General features: G+C 39.9%; 1 protein-coding gene and 1 long non-coding RNA gene across 2 annotated transcripts in view; both read left to right on the top strand.

The window, feature by feature from the left end:
* LOC134793034 (uncharacterized) overlaps positions 1 to 15,343 on the top strand; it is a 459,561-nt gene that overhangs the window by 341,172 nt on the left and 103,046 nt on the right. The gene's annotated exons all lie outside the window — the stretch shown is intronic.
* LOC134793067 (mediator of RNA polymerase II transcription subunit 13) overlaps positions 1 to 15,343 on the top strand; it is a 113,386-nt gene that overhangs the window by 29,719 nt on the left and 68,324 nt on the right. The window contains exon 2 of the mRNA XM_063764592.1: positions 4,571 to 4,883. Coding sequence (XP_063620662.1) covers positions 4,571 to 4,883 — 313 coding nt within the window. The remainder of the gene's footprint in view (positions 1 to 4,570; positions 4,884 to 15,343) is intronic.

Genomic DNA, 15,343 nt, shown 5'->3' with positions numbered 1-15,343 from the left:
GCGTGCGCCCGCGCAGCGTCGGGCGCTAGAAAGCTGCCCGTCAGCCCGCGTTCACGAAACCAGACGAGGCGCATTCTTTCACATGTACACATCTAACATATTTAAAAGCTTATGTGCAGGGATTAAGGTCTAAATTTGAACATAATTTTACCGTAAAGAATGACTTAAGTTAGGGTTATTTTTAAGGACTTGCCGTTTAGTGTAAGATATTCAGATCGCAGGAAAGTTAAACGAAAGAACCAATATAAGTGCGCTCTTCAGTCACGAGTATTTGTTACGAATCTAGAGGTCATAATTAGCCACAGGTTTTTCCATTAGGTCCATTCGATATATATTCGGGCCGGCCAAGGTGCTCTCAAATATCTGAATATGCCTCTAATTATGGCGCTAGAGTGCGTGTTAAGATATTTTTGAGTACTCAGCCGCTCCGATATATCTGATGGCGACTGTTTGCGTACTATATACACGGTAAGGGCGCCATTTGTAACGACGCGTGGAATGCGAAGATCAGTGACTGCTGATTCGTTTTTATCTTATCTGTCGCAGTCACAGCAGTGCAATGCCCTATTGCGATTGTCAGACTGAATCTAGATTGAGAGACAGAAAAACAAACATATCCCAGTATTGTTTTGCGCATGTGCATCGGTACTGCAAAGACGAATAAGTTATCTCTTCTACTACTACTATATTACTAGTATGTAGGTCGTCTAAATTGGCCTCGCCTATATGTTACGTTGTCTAATTTAGCAAAAGAATAAACAGCTCTTCATCACAAGGGTTCGTAAGTCTCAAAGGTTGGCTTTTCTCCCAAGAAAGATTTTTTTTGGAGATTTCTCAGATGACTCTCATTGATTCGCCTTCAGTGTTGCGCCCAGTAAATGCGAGATAAACTCATACCACTGAACCAGACTAAGCTAATAAACAAAGATCTTAATATAAAGTAAAGACCGCCAACCCTCATATCTACTCCACACAATCACCAACCTTAACCCCCCGCATTACGTCCCACAATCGCCTGATTACGTGACTAGGTGACCGTGTCTCCCCGCCGGGATGTGCCGTCTGCCAGGTGTGCGGGCGCAGATGTGACGGGTTCGGTAACCTTAATGGGCAGAAATTAACGCCCCGCCAAAATTAACTCATTTTATAACATTTGGAGTCTATTTTAGACAACGATTTAACTGTTAAATGACCAATCATAATGGCATTTGACGTAGCGTATAATAGTGGTATCTGTGCCCTGTCTAAATAAAATTAAATGTCCTTTTTCACTTCTCATGGTCAAAAAGTGCACCTTTATGTCGTGCGTAGACGACATAAAATCGCATTTTATGCTCTAGAGCATAGAATTGAATTGAATTGAATTGAATTAAATTTAGTAAATCACATAAAATAGGAGTCGATTATCGTTCAAAAATGCTCCGAAATGTTTGACTTGGCAGAAAACCAAGCGTCTGAAACTCTGATCACATGTTGAAAATTAAAAAAAAAAATTAAAAAGTTAGTTGGCGGGAATTGGTTATGTATTATGTTCGTAAAGCGTACGACAATTTCGTGGTGTAAATTGCCGTGAAAATGTGTTTATTTTCCTCGCAATCGAAGTGAAAAGCAGAGTGTACAACAAGGGCATAAATGTCCATTTTTACCCTCGTCTACTATTTTGGTCTCCGCTTCGCTCAGACCAAAAAATTGCCTCGTGTGAGAATGGGTCATTTTATGCCCTTGTTGTACAATCTACTATTATAATGTCGCAGTCGCACTTTATATGTAACGATAAACTTTCAACAGTTAAAAATTAATGAAGTCATCTCATAAAATGTTCCTCCCTCAGTTGAGAAACTTGACTACACCTGCGGACTATTTACTCTGCTTCAAGGAAAATACCACTTTCGTTAGAGCTATCACTTACTTGGCAAAGACCTTGGTAGACAGATCTCAGGATCTCACTTATCCAAGGTTGATCGTAAACTATGATATTTCATTGCTTTCTCCGTCAATCAGTATATTACTTATTGCCGAAGCGCGCGTGCGCATTGAAGATTTACTTAATAGGAAAGTGAAATTAATAAATTATTAAAAGGAAAAGCCATTCTGTGTACGATTGTGCATCATATCACTGAGTTATTCCAAAAAAGCAAAGCTATCCATATCCATATCTCTGAGTGATACCTAGTTTATATAACTTATATACCTTTATTTAATTTCGCTAGTTAATTTATCTAGATGAGAACGTTTTTAATGTTTTCTGAATAGGAATGAATAAAACGGTTAGGTAAAATTTTTGTTTTTTGCTTGGTCAGATACTTGGAAGTTTTTAAAATGTCTATTGCTGAAATTTCGCAACTAATGCTTTTAAAACGACCACCGCGTTAATAATGAACGTGCAAATGTAACAAAACAGGTTGCTTACAATTTCAAAGGACCAGACAAGGGGGCATTTGACCGGCCGCTTGCATTGCCAAGGTCGCTTCAAAACCTTTATTCTGACCATTTTACCAAGCATTCGACTCGGGCGAAACCACTATTATTAAAGGCTCTAGATCCTTGACAAAACGTACATTGTTATACTGTATACTAAAATAGATGTTATATAAACTGAAACAAACTAAATACTGATCTTATATACTAAAGAAAAAGTAACGAAGCCCTTAGAATTGGTCAAAGCCGCTTAGTCTTTCTAAGATGGCATATAGTCGGAAATTGGGACGGGTTCCGCCGTAGCGAGGTGTCATGGCGTTAGCCAAAGACGCCAGTTCGAATCCGGCCTTCACCACAGGGCTTTGTCACTTTTTCTTTAGTATACCTATGATGTCTATCTCAGTTTATAAACGCAGTTACACTGGTTACCAATAGAAGATTGCTAATTCTCGTTCGGAATAATAATCAAGTCACCACCTGCCTCAGACACGCCGCCATAACTTATTCACTTTTATTGGTACTATAAACGATAAACATGCTGATTGCGGTTATTACACCTAAATAACTTAAGCACGCTTTAAAGCTGGTAGTCTGGTAGTAAAGTCCTAAGCATTAATTTTCATTCATTAATTATCAATGATCAGCATTTTGTTAAATCGTCGTGATTAGATAAACAATTCTGCTCTGAATTTGTTTAATGAGAGTTTTATTGAATTCTATAATTATCTCTAAGGCTAAACATGGTTAATGCTTACCACTCCAGGGAGCCTAGCCAAGATTACAATCGTTTGCAGAAAACGATACTAAACGCTATCATTTCCGTACGTTATTTACGTTTATCTTAGCGTTTCGTTGCGATATCTGCAAACAATTGTCATTTTGGTTAGGTGTTTTAGAAATCATAATTCACTAACTAGTTGTACAATACAAAGACAAAGGACAGTGGATCTGGATACATCATACCTAAATCATAATCTCTAGTTCAACTGATGGTCGACCGAAGCTCTCATAGTGATAAAACTTTAACAATGTTTATCAAAGGCAAGCCGCCGCAGTAAAACGCTTATCTGGCAGTGGAACTATCTCAATTTCGTCGAGATGAATACTTAAAACTTGGCTTTGGCGCGGCTCCCTCTAACAGTGGTTGATATTACTATACTATACCTAACCTTAGCAGTGCGAATGTCGTACAATTCGTACAAGCGATTTTTTTCTGAAGATTGGAATTACAGCAGTTTTTTTTATTTTACAAAGCGGGATTGTAGGTACAGGAGTTTCTTTCCGTGTCAATGCATTGAGCAATGTATAGAAAATTTTCTAATATGTAGACATAAATTTTTCATTAGACGGACCCGTGGATCGTGCAATGTTCGTCAGGCAAACTTTTAGTGCACCATTCCATCGTTGGATTTTGACATCCCAGGAACCAACGATAACCAGGATAACCGCTAAGAAGTCATGGACACTGGAATCGTGTGCGTATACGAGCAAGTGCGTGTTGTAATATACAAATCCTTATACGAGACGGCACACTGCTTGAGTGATGTATGCGCGTGCACAGCTCCAACATTTCAGCTCACGCACGTGCACGTTGTCGCACACACAGCCGGTGTGCTCTGGCTTTAGCAATGAAAACACGCCATTACCGTAGATATCGTCAGTGCAAGTATAATTTTGCCTCTACAACAATACAGAGTGCTCTTGCGGTAGCTTCCGGCTACAATATTCAAGCCCTACACCGGTGCACCTCTGGACGTTTGCCAATTTCACTTTTGGAATTTCGAGGTCTGTCCGCGTTGCATCCGCTTCCATTGTTGTTGAGTTGTGATTATTTCTCTGTGCTGTCTAATTATAAAATAAAACAACCTTGTAGATTTTAGAAGCGTCCGTAGAAGTGCAAAACTTGTGTTACCGGTACGTTTAATTTGTAATGCCGATACGGTAGTAACTACATTTAACGCCTATAAAGTTCTAACACTAAACCTAGCTAATTGTACCGTTACCGTACGTTTTTTCAAAGCAGAGGAGTGAACGGGCTACCTTGTTGTCATTTGATATTTGAATCCTTGCAGCATCATGTGGACTTTAGTGTGTTAGTTTTTTTAAGGATATTAGTGAAAATGTTATTAAAAATAAACTTCTCTCTTTCCAGACGGAGTTGTATGGCATAAAATGGCGTAAGCTAGTTTGGGGCGAGACAACCGGCGGCGGCGGCGAGGGTGAGGAGGGCGCCGCGCCGCTCGCCGACCCGGTGATCAGCAGCTATGCCCGCTGCCTCGCCGGCGATATCCTGTGCGTCTGGAGGCGCGTGCCCGCTCCCCAGCCTCAGGATATCTATGAGATGAGCGCGCCGCCCGCGCCGCCGCCGCCGCTCTCGCTCCGCGCCGCCAAGGAGCTATGGATCTTTTGGTATGGCGAAGAACCGGACCTGAATGGCTTGGTTGCGCCGGAGCTGATTGCTGGACGTGAGTACTTTTCTTTTTAATTTGAGCGCAGTAGGCAGTAAAAGATTAGAAACATCGACGGAAGTTTTTATCGATCGGTTTAGTATTAACTCAGCACTTTGTAGACCTGCGATAACTTGCAACGGGAACTACCATCCTGACAGGTTGCTGGGTTTTAGCTACTTAAATAAAACTTAAATAGCCTGCCCACGGTCTTAACTTATTCTTTTAACAAAGCTGTGATTTGGTCATTTTAAACACCTTACCTGCTTAGCTGCGTCTGAGGTTGTCTGTATTTATTCTATCAAAGAGCGGTGCTTGTAGGAGCACTCAAAATCAGAACCCTTTCATTAAATTGCAACAGTTCCTTAAGAAGCAATTAAATTGCTACCGTTTAAACAAGTGATTGAGCATAATTCGAAAACGTTATAAGACACTACATTAAATTTACCGGAGACTCCACATAATAGATCAACTTAACAGCTCGTTAAGCACCCGCTAACCGAGTTGCTTTGTACGCTCGGCAATTAGCCTGAAAGATTATGATCTCGCGGCGTCATCCCGGGACAATGAGTAAAAAGCCACAGCTTCCTCGGACTTTTCTGCGATCATGTTTTACACAGCCTTTCATACATTTTTCCAATAGACTTTTTATCGCATAAGTTGCTTAGTTATAATCGCACCTGGCGCCGATTTCACCAATTTGTCAAATTCCATCTGACAATGGCAATTTCTCGGACAATGTTTACTTATTGACCTTGCATTCCTGGCAATATAAGGTGAATTGTCATGATGATAATTATCAGTGCCTTGAAAAATGGGCCTGATTTTGAAAGAAAACCGCAGTACTTAATCTATTGCGATGAGTCGTCCTTAAAGAACTCCCAACTAAAATCACATAGCAATTGTCGTAATACACTGCCGAAGGGATTATATAGAGTGATTCGTCCGAAAAATATCGTCGGCGATTTACCGGCCGACCCCCAGAGCGTTCAGTGATTTGTCGCGGTGGATAGACCCCGGTCGACCGTTTATCTCTTTTCTACGCCATTTTTATGGTTCGCGTATGTCACCGTAGAATTTCTAAGCTTGTTGACTTTTATGGTTCCTTTGGAAGATTTTGCGTAAAGTTTTCTCTAGTTTGTCTATCATTTGAATACAAAAGTAGTACAGTCACCTGCAATAATATGTTACTCTTCGAAGGCCGCAAAAATATGTGACACGCTCTTGTGGCTCTACAAATAAGATCGTGTCAGATATTTTTGCGGCTTTCGTTGTGTAACATACTATTGCAGGTGACTGTACACTAGACATCTCGTCATTTTTGACAAAGTTGAGGCTTGAGGTGGATTGAGGACAATGTGATCAGGATCCTAAACAAACAGACGAAAGGTAAAAGGTACTTTCTAAAGTGCATCGTGTTTCGAGGTCATATACACCTTCAGTCTCATAAAGGATGAAGTACACTGCCCTTCAAAGTTCTCACCTAGCCAGCCTCATGTCCATTAACAACTCTATTTTTACTACATCGCCGCAAAACTGCCATAATTAAAGAATAAAGCGTAATAAGACTGTGAAACTGACTCGTTTCATGTCACACGATTTTCTACCTTATCCCAATGGGAAAAGGTAAGAAGTTGAGATATTTAAGATATCGTCGCGCGCCTGACGCGTGTGGGCGAACGGCGAGTTCAAAGTATTGTAATTATTGTAAAGCGACTTTTTACCGGTACCATTGAACACAATATTTCAACAACTTGATTAAAACAATGAAATGGCCGATAATTGCGCAATTATCGAATTCCTTTTGTGCACTATGAAGCAGATTAAAGCCAATTAACGCCTTTACGAGACGGATGGATACATACAGCATCCGTTACTAAAGACTGACGAGGTACGGGAAAAACTACGAAGCCCCATTTTTTACAAAATTGCTACTTACAAAGTAAACTTGTTTTTAAACCTTTAAGTAGACATTCATATTATTTAGAAAGTGGCCCTTTTTTCATTGATTTTGAGCGGATATTAGTAAACTGAATATTTCTGATTGAAGTTTGCACTGCACTTTTCAAATCAATTAAACATTTATCACAATATTACAATACCAAGACAAAATATCTCAACCAAACTTAAAGACTGGACTAAAAAATCAATGTCTATACTCGAGCAAAAAGAGCATTCCACCCGCCTCCACATCGAGACCCGATATTACCATGCCGATTTAAAGAGTCTCATCTCCAACCCGACCCTTTGATACTTATACCTTTTCTACTCAGTCGGGTTAGTTCGACCGCCCAACTGGAAGGGCGGTACGTGTCATCAGCCCGTGTAGTAGGCGTATCTGCGGCGAATCGCTTTTTGTTCTCATGTGAACTAGCCTTGTTTAGATGAGGTTTCGTCTGAGAGTTATTGAAAGCGTCTGTTGGTAGTTTCTAAATATTATATGTATAATGAAGAGAAATTGATTTAAGACAATCTACCACTGTAGTGTCCGACTACGCTATTTTTTCTTGCCAAGTGCTACGTCAAGTACGGAGCTTATATGTATGCATTCGTAATGCCAAGTTTTTGCAAAGTTACCGTGGTCAAGTCTAGTCTATTTCGTCTGGATCTTGAGAATAACCGTGTGACTAGTTTAGGTGTTAGGCCAATTAGGGACATTTAGTATTTATGGAATTATGTCATTGTCGGGCCTATTGAATCGCCTGGTATTTTGTTTACATTACTTTCATATCGCCATGGAATAGACATCGTTTGATCTCTCATATGGTACTTTGGCTACAAATTAAAACAAGCGAACGTACGAAAACAATATCCATATTCCATATGTTATTAGCATATTCGAAGGTTGACGCCCTGATATGATAATTGATAAAACTTCCCTTTTGGCAGACGATGGCGACGACCTATTCCAAAGTCTATATTATTCTTTAATATCCAAGATCCGAAACTAACTCCATTCTGACATATCCTCGACGTCTAGATTGCTCAAATGAATATTAAAGCAAAGCATCGCTACATTCGCGATCTCGACTCAACAGGTGGCAGTAGCGGCTATAGTTCACGCCTGTTCTTTTTGTTTGTCTTCGAAATAGTTGGATACTTTTGAAGTTAGTTCAATTAACTTAGTGTCTCAGATATTTTTGTAGTGTAAGCACCAGTATTAGGCCTATAGTTACCGACAGTATCTCGCGGCGAGATAGACTACCCGTCTTTTTCTTCTTCTTGTGCTGCCATTCCCTAGCGGGCGTCGGTGGCCACCTTTGCAAAGTCTTTTCAAAGTCTTTTTCTAACTATGTTAAATAAAGAGGGATGGGCAGCATATCTCGCCGCTCGCGCGCTTAAAATTAACCAAGCCGTTGGAAATCGAGTTCCATAGATGCTTATTATGACCAATCAGGCTTATTATGGTCGCGATTATCGGACATGATTTGACATGATATAGCGCTTGACTCTTACTGTTCAGTACTCGTTTGAGCAGTGTCAGAAAGTGACGTATGATAGCACGTTATGTCACAAGTTTCACTATCATATCGGCGGTTGGGCGTGTTTACATTTAATCATCTGTCGATCACTGTTATTAAACGCGATTTGTACAAAATTTGTGCGACTTATATAAGAACAAATACAGTAAAATAATAGGCAAAGGACCATAGTTATCATACGTATAAGACACATTGCTATAAAATGATGAATTATTGAGTTATAAAGCTATTTCAAAAAGTGAGGCATCTATCCTGGAATTACCCTATACTAACGCGTCATTTTTATATGGATATATCATAATCGCTTTAACGCGCCTTATATAATATTTAATTTTATTTATTTATCTACTTATTTTGGACAAACAAATGTATCCAGCATAGAGTGTTAGTAAAACAAGCAAATATCTTAATCTAGTGTTAGTATTTATTACCTAGACAGACATTTAAGACATCTCTCAGATCTATATCAAGACAAACACCCAGTAAAAATGTAACTTTTGAGACTGTAGCAGGTACATTTTGCATTTTAGAGACTGCAAACGAGGTCAGATGCAAATTGAGTAAATGCATCTTGGATTTCGGAAGTTGTTTTAAACTTCATTAACATTCATGTTTATCTCGCGAAGCCTCTGCAATATGTATGTGGTAAGTTTTATTTGTATTCATACATTTATGATGTTGTTAACATTGTAATAAAGTCTGTCATCAAAGGAAGTGACATTATAACGTGACATAGTACAGATGTCGGCCACGCCTCGTATTTGATTCGTTACAAGTCGTACTAGCGACGAATCGGTTCGCTGCCAAACCCAATAATATGACTAATACTAGTAATACTTACACACATCATTGTTCTGACATAAAGAAGCATTTAAACTTTTCCTTGTGCGATTTATTTAAATGAAATCGGCGCGCGCGCAATGTCACGTGACAAGCGGTTCGAAAATAGAACGTGACATAAATTTACATAAACGGGCCTTTATTTTGGCCGTTGCTCGGTGTCGCGTAAGATTTCTTTTATGACGTCCGTGCTGTGATTGCAGGGAGGTGAGTCGAACTCGGGCGAACCGATGTAACTAGACTTTCAGGCCAAACATCTAAATGATGTCATTCGGTTATCGTGCATCTCACTCGTACTTGTCCGTGCATTTATTGGCACGCGCGAGACGCACCTCGACGTCATGCAGATGTTAGTGTACGTTCGAATTTGCCAGTTTCTTAAAATTCGACTCTAGTCTTTTGTAGAATTCGAGTGTCCTTTAGATTTAGATAAACGGGTCTCTGTGCTTTTAAAATTGTATGATCATTAGTAGTTCTATTTCGAGTCTTCGAAGTGCTAAAGGGCGAGTCCTATAATAAAACCTCCGTTATAATTACGTATTTTTGACGTTTTATCTAAATAAAACTAAAGTAATCCTCCCAATACATAGTAATGGTTTGCCTTTATATAAAGCTTAACCTATGTGATAACAACGCCTATTGATAATTGTTGTTAAAATGTTGCGTCTCTTAAAAAACTCGAGTCTTCATATAACACTCATAATGTTCCTAACAAATTTCAAAAACTTCTCGAAGCGCGTTTAACTATATAAGTTAGTCAAAGTGTTCGACTCGCCAGTGTTTAGAACAACCTGAAGCGAAATAGCGATAAACAAACAGCATCCTAAGGCTAAGGCTGACTCTTGACATTGACATTGCTTATTCGCTTATTTATTGACACCGGCATGCGACATCTTAAGGCTCCGTCACACAGGCGCATTTTGCGGGCGGCGCGTGAGCGTGGCGCGCCACTTTTACATATAAAACGCTCATGCCCCGCACACGCCCTGCCCGGAAAACGCGCCTGTGTGACGGAACCTTTATTTTCATAGTGTTTACTCTCCTAGCGTCTATGATGACGTCATTGAGATATACGTCACTCAGGCCAATTAGAACGTACACTGACATCAGGATGATATTTGAATCATGTTAGTTATCATGCGTCTCGCCCGCGCCAATACATGCACGGACAAGTACGATCGAAATGCAGGCTAACTGAATGATATCACTTAGATGTCAGTGTGATATTGGAGATTTGGAGCACTCTAAGCACAGAATAAATAATAGTACTACCGTACAGAAAGGACACTTCCTACAAAACCGAAATTTGACAGCGATTCAGGGACGGATCATGCTGTGTCTTTCTAATGTATGCCACTATACCTTTCGGTTATTTAGGGTTGTCAAAATTCTAATCATTATCTTATCTGTGGTCGTGCACGCAAAGGGAAGTATGTGCACGCTCGGAGCATTGCTGAGCCGAACGGAGCCGAGAACCCGAAAGGAGGAGTGTCGCCCCACTGCTCTATAGTACATTATTGTCGAGGCTCGGAAGTAGCTACTTGCAGGCTGAGGATTCGTTTTAAACGGACGACCTTGGGAGTCCGTTTAATTGAATCCGAAGCCAGCAAGTAGCCTTCCAGCCGAGTCATATATAGTGCTTTTCTCAAAAATGGTGCAAGAAATATAAATATCATAGAAATATTTTACAAAAGCAACGTTCTTACGTATATATTTTCACAGAAAAAAGTAGAAACAATTGAAAAAATTAGCTTTGCCGCCTTTTTATTTTTTTAATAAAAAAATAGAAGTGTATTTTTCTGCCGAAAATACGCCAACCTATTTGAGACAGCTAAATAGTCGCGGTACTAATCATCTGTTTGGCTGTTTAATGGGCCTGTGCCTTCATTTGATATGGCCATTTCAACTTTTAAAAAGTTTGGAACTCGACAAATAATGGAATTTGTATGCAACATTGCAGTCCCAAAATCGAGACTGCAATGTTTTTAACTTTTTAATTTTTGACTGACCATAAACTACGCGCTTCGCGACCTATTTTTTAAACGGCAAAGTCGACTTTGCCGTCAATTTTTGAGAAAAGATTACTTATTGCTTCGAGATGTCAAACTTGACGTTTTAAAAGTTGGAACGCTAAGGATCGTTGCGCGGGAGCACGCGGCCCGTGGCCGTGGCTCTTCAATTGTTTCAACCTTGCGATTCCATTAGCGAGCGCGCCACTTGAAACCGACTAGGATCCGTCTACCTTTGCCCCGTTACCGTTGGTGACAAAAATTATCCGATTTAAGCTAGATTTTAGCTTTGAGAATTAAGTTATTGGGATTCGATTACTGGAACTAGCTTTTCAAAAACGGACCCTGTGCTCCTCTTGGATGCAACTGGCTGGAAGACACTACTACGTTCTATAATGTTTTTACGATGTTTCTTATTTAACACATTCGCTGCCAGCAACGCATATATGCGTTCACCGTCATACAAATTCACGCCCCCTGGCAGTGAATACGTTTACCTTAATGGAGATTATATAAAAAAAAGTATTGTCTTTATTGATGATCTCCATTCCGCGAACTTTTGTACCTTCCCTAGTATTTACGGTATGATTCATTTAACTAAGCAAAAACGATTCCAGTTATTTTTCAACGGAAGAGATACTACATTGCTGCCACTCCGTTCTTTAATGTTTTTACGATGTTTGTTACATAAAATTTCCTCATTAGGTCACGTTCAATCGAGACGTCATATTCCTTGCATCGCTACTTTAGTACCTAATTGTCGTATTGTGAAGACAGATGACGTCATAGCTAAGTATACCTATAACGCGACTATCACTATCATTTTTTTCAGCCTACTTTGGTGTCCCACTGCTGGGGCGTTGCCCAGCAGTGGGCCTTAGCCTCCCCTCGACCCTATCATCGGCATTTCCCACCATTTGGGGTAGAATAGAATGCGTCCATGTCGTCCCGCCATATCCTTTTCGTTCTGCCTGAACCGCGACCTGCACCGTCTATGGTGTTCTGTGAAATGTAGAAAAAAAAATGGTCTGTCTGTATGTATGTTCGCGATAAACTCAAATGGATTTTAATGCGGTTTTCACCTATCAATAGAGTGATTCCTTAGGAAGGTTTAATTGTATAATTTGTTAATGTTTAATGTGACCCGTGCGAAGCCGGGGCGGGTCGCTAGTTTTATATATATATAGACGTAAACGGTTTGTCTACTCTAATGTGTCGATGGACCCGTGGCGTTATGTTGGAATATGTAAATGCCTCAACACTATGTGGTTACAGTTTAATTGCATTGTTACATATTAGCCTGATTAGCAGGATTATCCTGTTAATAGCCATTAGATCCTGACACATGCTAATTATGATTGTGTGGAGAGTTTAGCGCTCAATAGGTCTAAAGTTAGACTCGATGGAAATCGAAATCTTCTCATCTGATCTTAGTATGTGAAAGAGATAAGCAATCTACAATTTGAGTTCTTTTTCTCTGTCCAATCATTCAGGCCGATCGATTCGAGGAAGGCTGATAATAATTGATACAGATGTACCCTTTCCTGCTCAAAACATTAAAAACTTAATGTCAACATTTTGTAGCAGATCTTCATTCCTTCTAAAATATTGTAGTCTAACCTTTTGAACGCCACAGACGGCAATTGACGTCAACGCAAAATCGTGACAACGACGCTAAAGACGGCATTTGACGTCGTTTTTTGATGAAAATCTACTGAAAAACACCCCAGTTTTAGGTTGGTATTCACAAAACTAAATTTTACCACCGTGGCACAGTATAATAAATAGTACTAACGTACAGTATGGACACTCCCTGCCTCCCGTTGAAAGTGCCGCCCACCCGCTCTCGGTTACCTCACAGTTACCGGCTGGCAAGGACGCGACGACGCGGTGCGCAGAGCGGAGGCCACGTAAAATATTCAAATATTAAAGAAATATTTACAAAACCTATCAGATCACACTAAAAACAACAAAATATCTATATGAACAAAAAATCATGTTTTCAACTTACGTAATATTTTTGTGGCCTGAATTTCCTTACAAAAATTTTGTTACTTCGTTTAAACTGATTCAAAATAGGAAACTACTGTATAAATCGAGTTAGATACCCACCTTACAGCATAATACGATTCTTATTTCTTCCTAATACGCGCAATGAGTTTTGAGTCATTGAGGTCATCGAACTTTACAACAAAATGGCGGGAACCCTAGCACGTCTTATCTCACTCACACAAGCAAGGTACGCGTTCACCTACACGAGCTTAAGGGGCCCACTGATTAACAGTCCGCCGGACGGTATCGGCCTGTCAGTTGTTCGGAGCTGTCAAATTTTTGTTCTAACTGACAGGCCGATATCGTCCGGCGGCCTGTTAGGCAGTGGTCGGCTTTAGACTGTGTGCGTATTGTGAAGACTTAGGAACGAGTTTGTTTCATACATTTGATCGCCAGTGTCCGAACTGTCCGAGGTGTGACCGTGGCGTCAGTGGCACGGCAAATGGATGCGCCGTTTGGCGTTCCAAAGGTTAAGGTTCAAATTATGCACAAAGTGACTATCCCCGAATAATGCGTGATGTGGACACATTTGTGTATCGCTTCAATTTTATTGCTTACATTCAAGAAAAATAAAACCGAAAACTTACGTGACCTAAGTAAGGTTAAAACACTAAAAACTCCCACAAACATATGTTTTACTCCACAACTAATTGTCTTACCACGTGTTATTGACTCGCTGCTAGTAAAAGTTGTGCAATTTCGCACCAGAGTGCTAAGTGGGTGTAACTGTTACGCGATAAACAATGAATGGCCGGCATGTCCTTACGGGCTTTCGATCGAGTTTCCATTTCTAGGGCGGTGTTTTATTTGTTTTTAATGTGAGTTGTAGTTTGAAATTCTGATGTATTGACATTGACAATTTCTTGCAATACATCTATTAGGCTGGATCGCGGATGCCGTGGTTTTGGCGCTAATATTTATTCCTTTTTGCTGGGCATTTGCATTTTTTATTTCATAAAACTTTTTAGTTGGAAATATACGATGGTTGCGCTATATTTTTTTATTGTCTATACTATAGCCACGATGACAGAGACGACCATCGTAGGCCTGCTGGAATGAACTGTCCTTGTAGGAAATAAACATGTAACAACACTTTTAATTAATCAAAAGTTTCAACCTTTTAAACAAAATTCTGTACCTCTAATCTAAGCATTTTGCCGCGTAGATACCCGTCGGTAGCTGTCCAAAAAATCATCAATATTTGTAACTTTCGTGTGGTAATCTAATATATCTGGATTAACGCCACGGGAACACCGGCCTCCATCAATCAGCCGTTAAGACGCGTATGGCAATATTTAATCATTATAAAAATGGTACTCTCATATAAAAATTTGCCGTGGAAATTATTTTGGTTGTTTTATGTGCCCCCTAAAACGCCGAAACATTTTCTATCTCAGGCGTTTTATCAAACGATTCTTTACTTTCGTCCCAAGTTCTAAAGGCACCCTGTATGACCAGCGTAACCTAACATTAGGCCGCGTGAATAATCATGTTGATCTGTCGGTGTCAATCATTGGTTTATACTAAAATAAGCCAGTTATGGAGTGGTAGGTAAAATAGCGGGTATTGTTTGTTAATCAACGCCATTTAAAACACGGTCCTTTGTTCCAGTGTTAATTTACTTGCTATATAATATTCAAAATGTATACTTCGGTGTTTGGGCGATGGCATGTTTTGAACCCTCTTTGTTATGGGTTACACAAAGTGGCTGATTCTAAAAGCGGCTGGGAATTTACTTGTTACAAAAGCTGGTGGTAGGGTTTCTTGTATTGTTGAAAGTTATAATTATAACAATATATTTTCCTATATATACTTTGTTTACAAAGGCCCCCGGGCACACCGGGTGCGTGTGCGTACTGCGTAGGCGTGCATGTGCGCGTTGTAATATACAGATCCTTATGAGAAACGCCACACTGCTTGCGCAACGTGTGCATTTGCGGCTTCAACATTTTAGCGCAAATCTTTTACTACATATTTAGAGAACCTTAATTGTTTATGTTATGAAGAATTAAATTTATTTTGTTTAAAACTTGCACGTAATCGGAACCAAACGTGATGCGGCCTTGGTCCGTGACTCGATAAGACAACGCTTAAG

The sequence above is a fragment of the Cydia splendana genome, chromosome 8 (genome assembly GCF_910591565.1).
Source record: "Cydia splendana chromosome 8, ilCydSple1.2, whole genome shotgun sequence".
NCBI classification, from domain to species: Eukaryota; Metazoa; Arthropoda; class Insecta; order Lepidoptera; family Tortricidae; genus Cydia; species Cydia splendana.
This window is presented reverse-complemented; position numbering and strand designations above follow the sequence as displayed.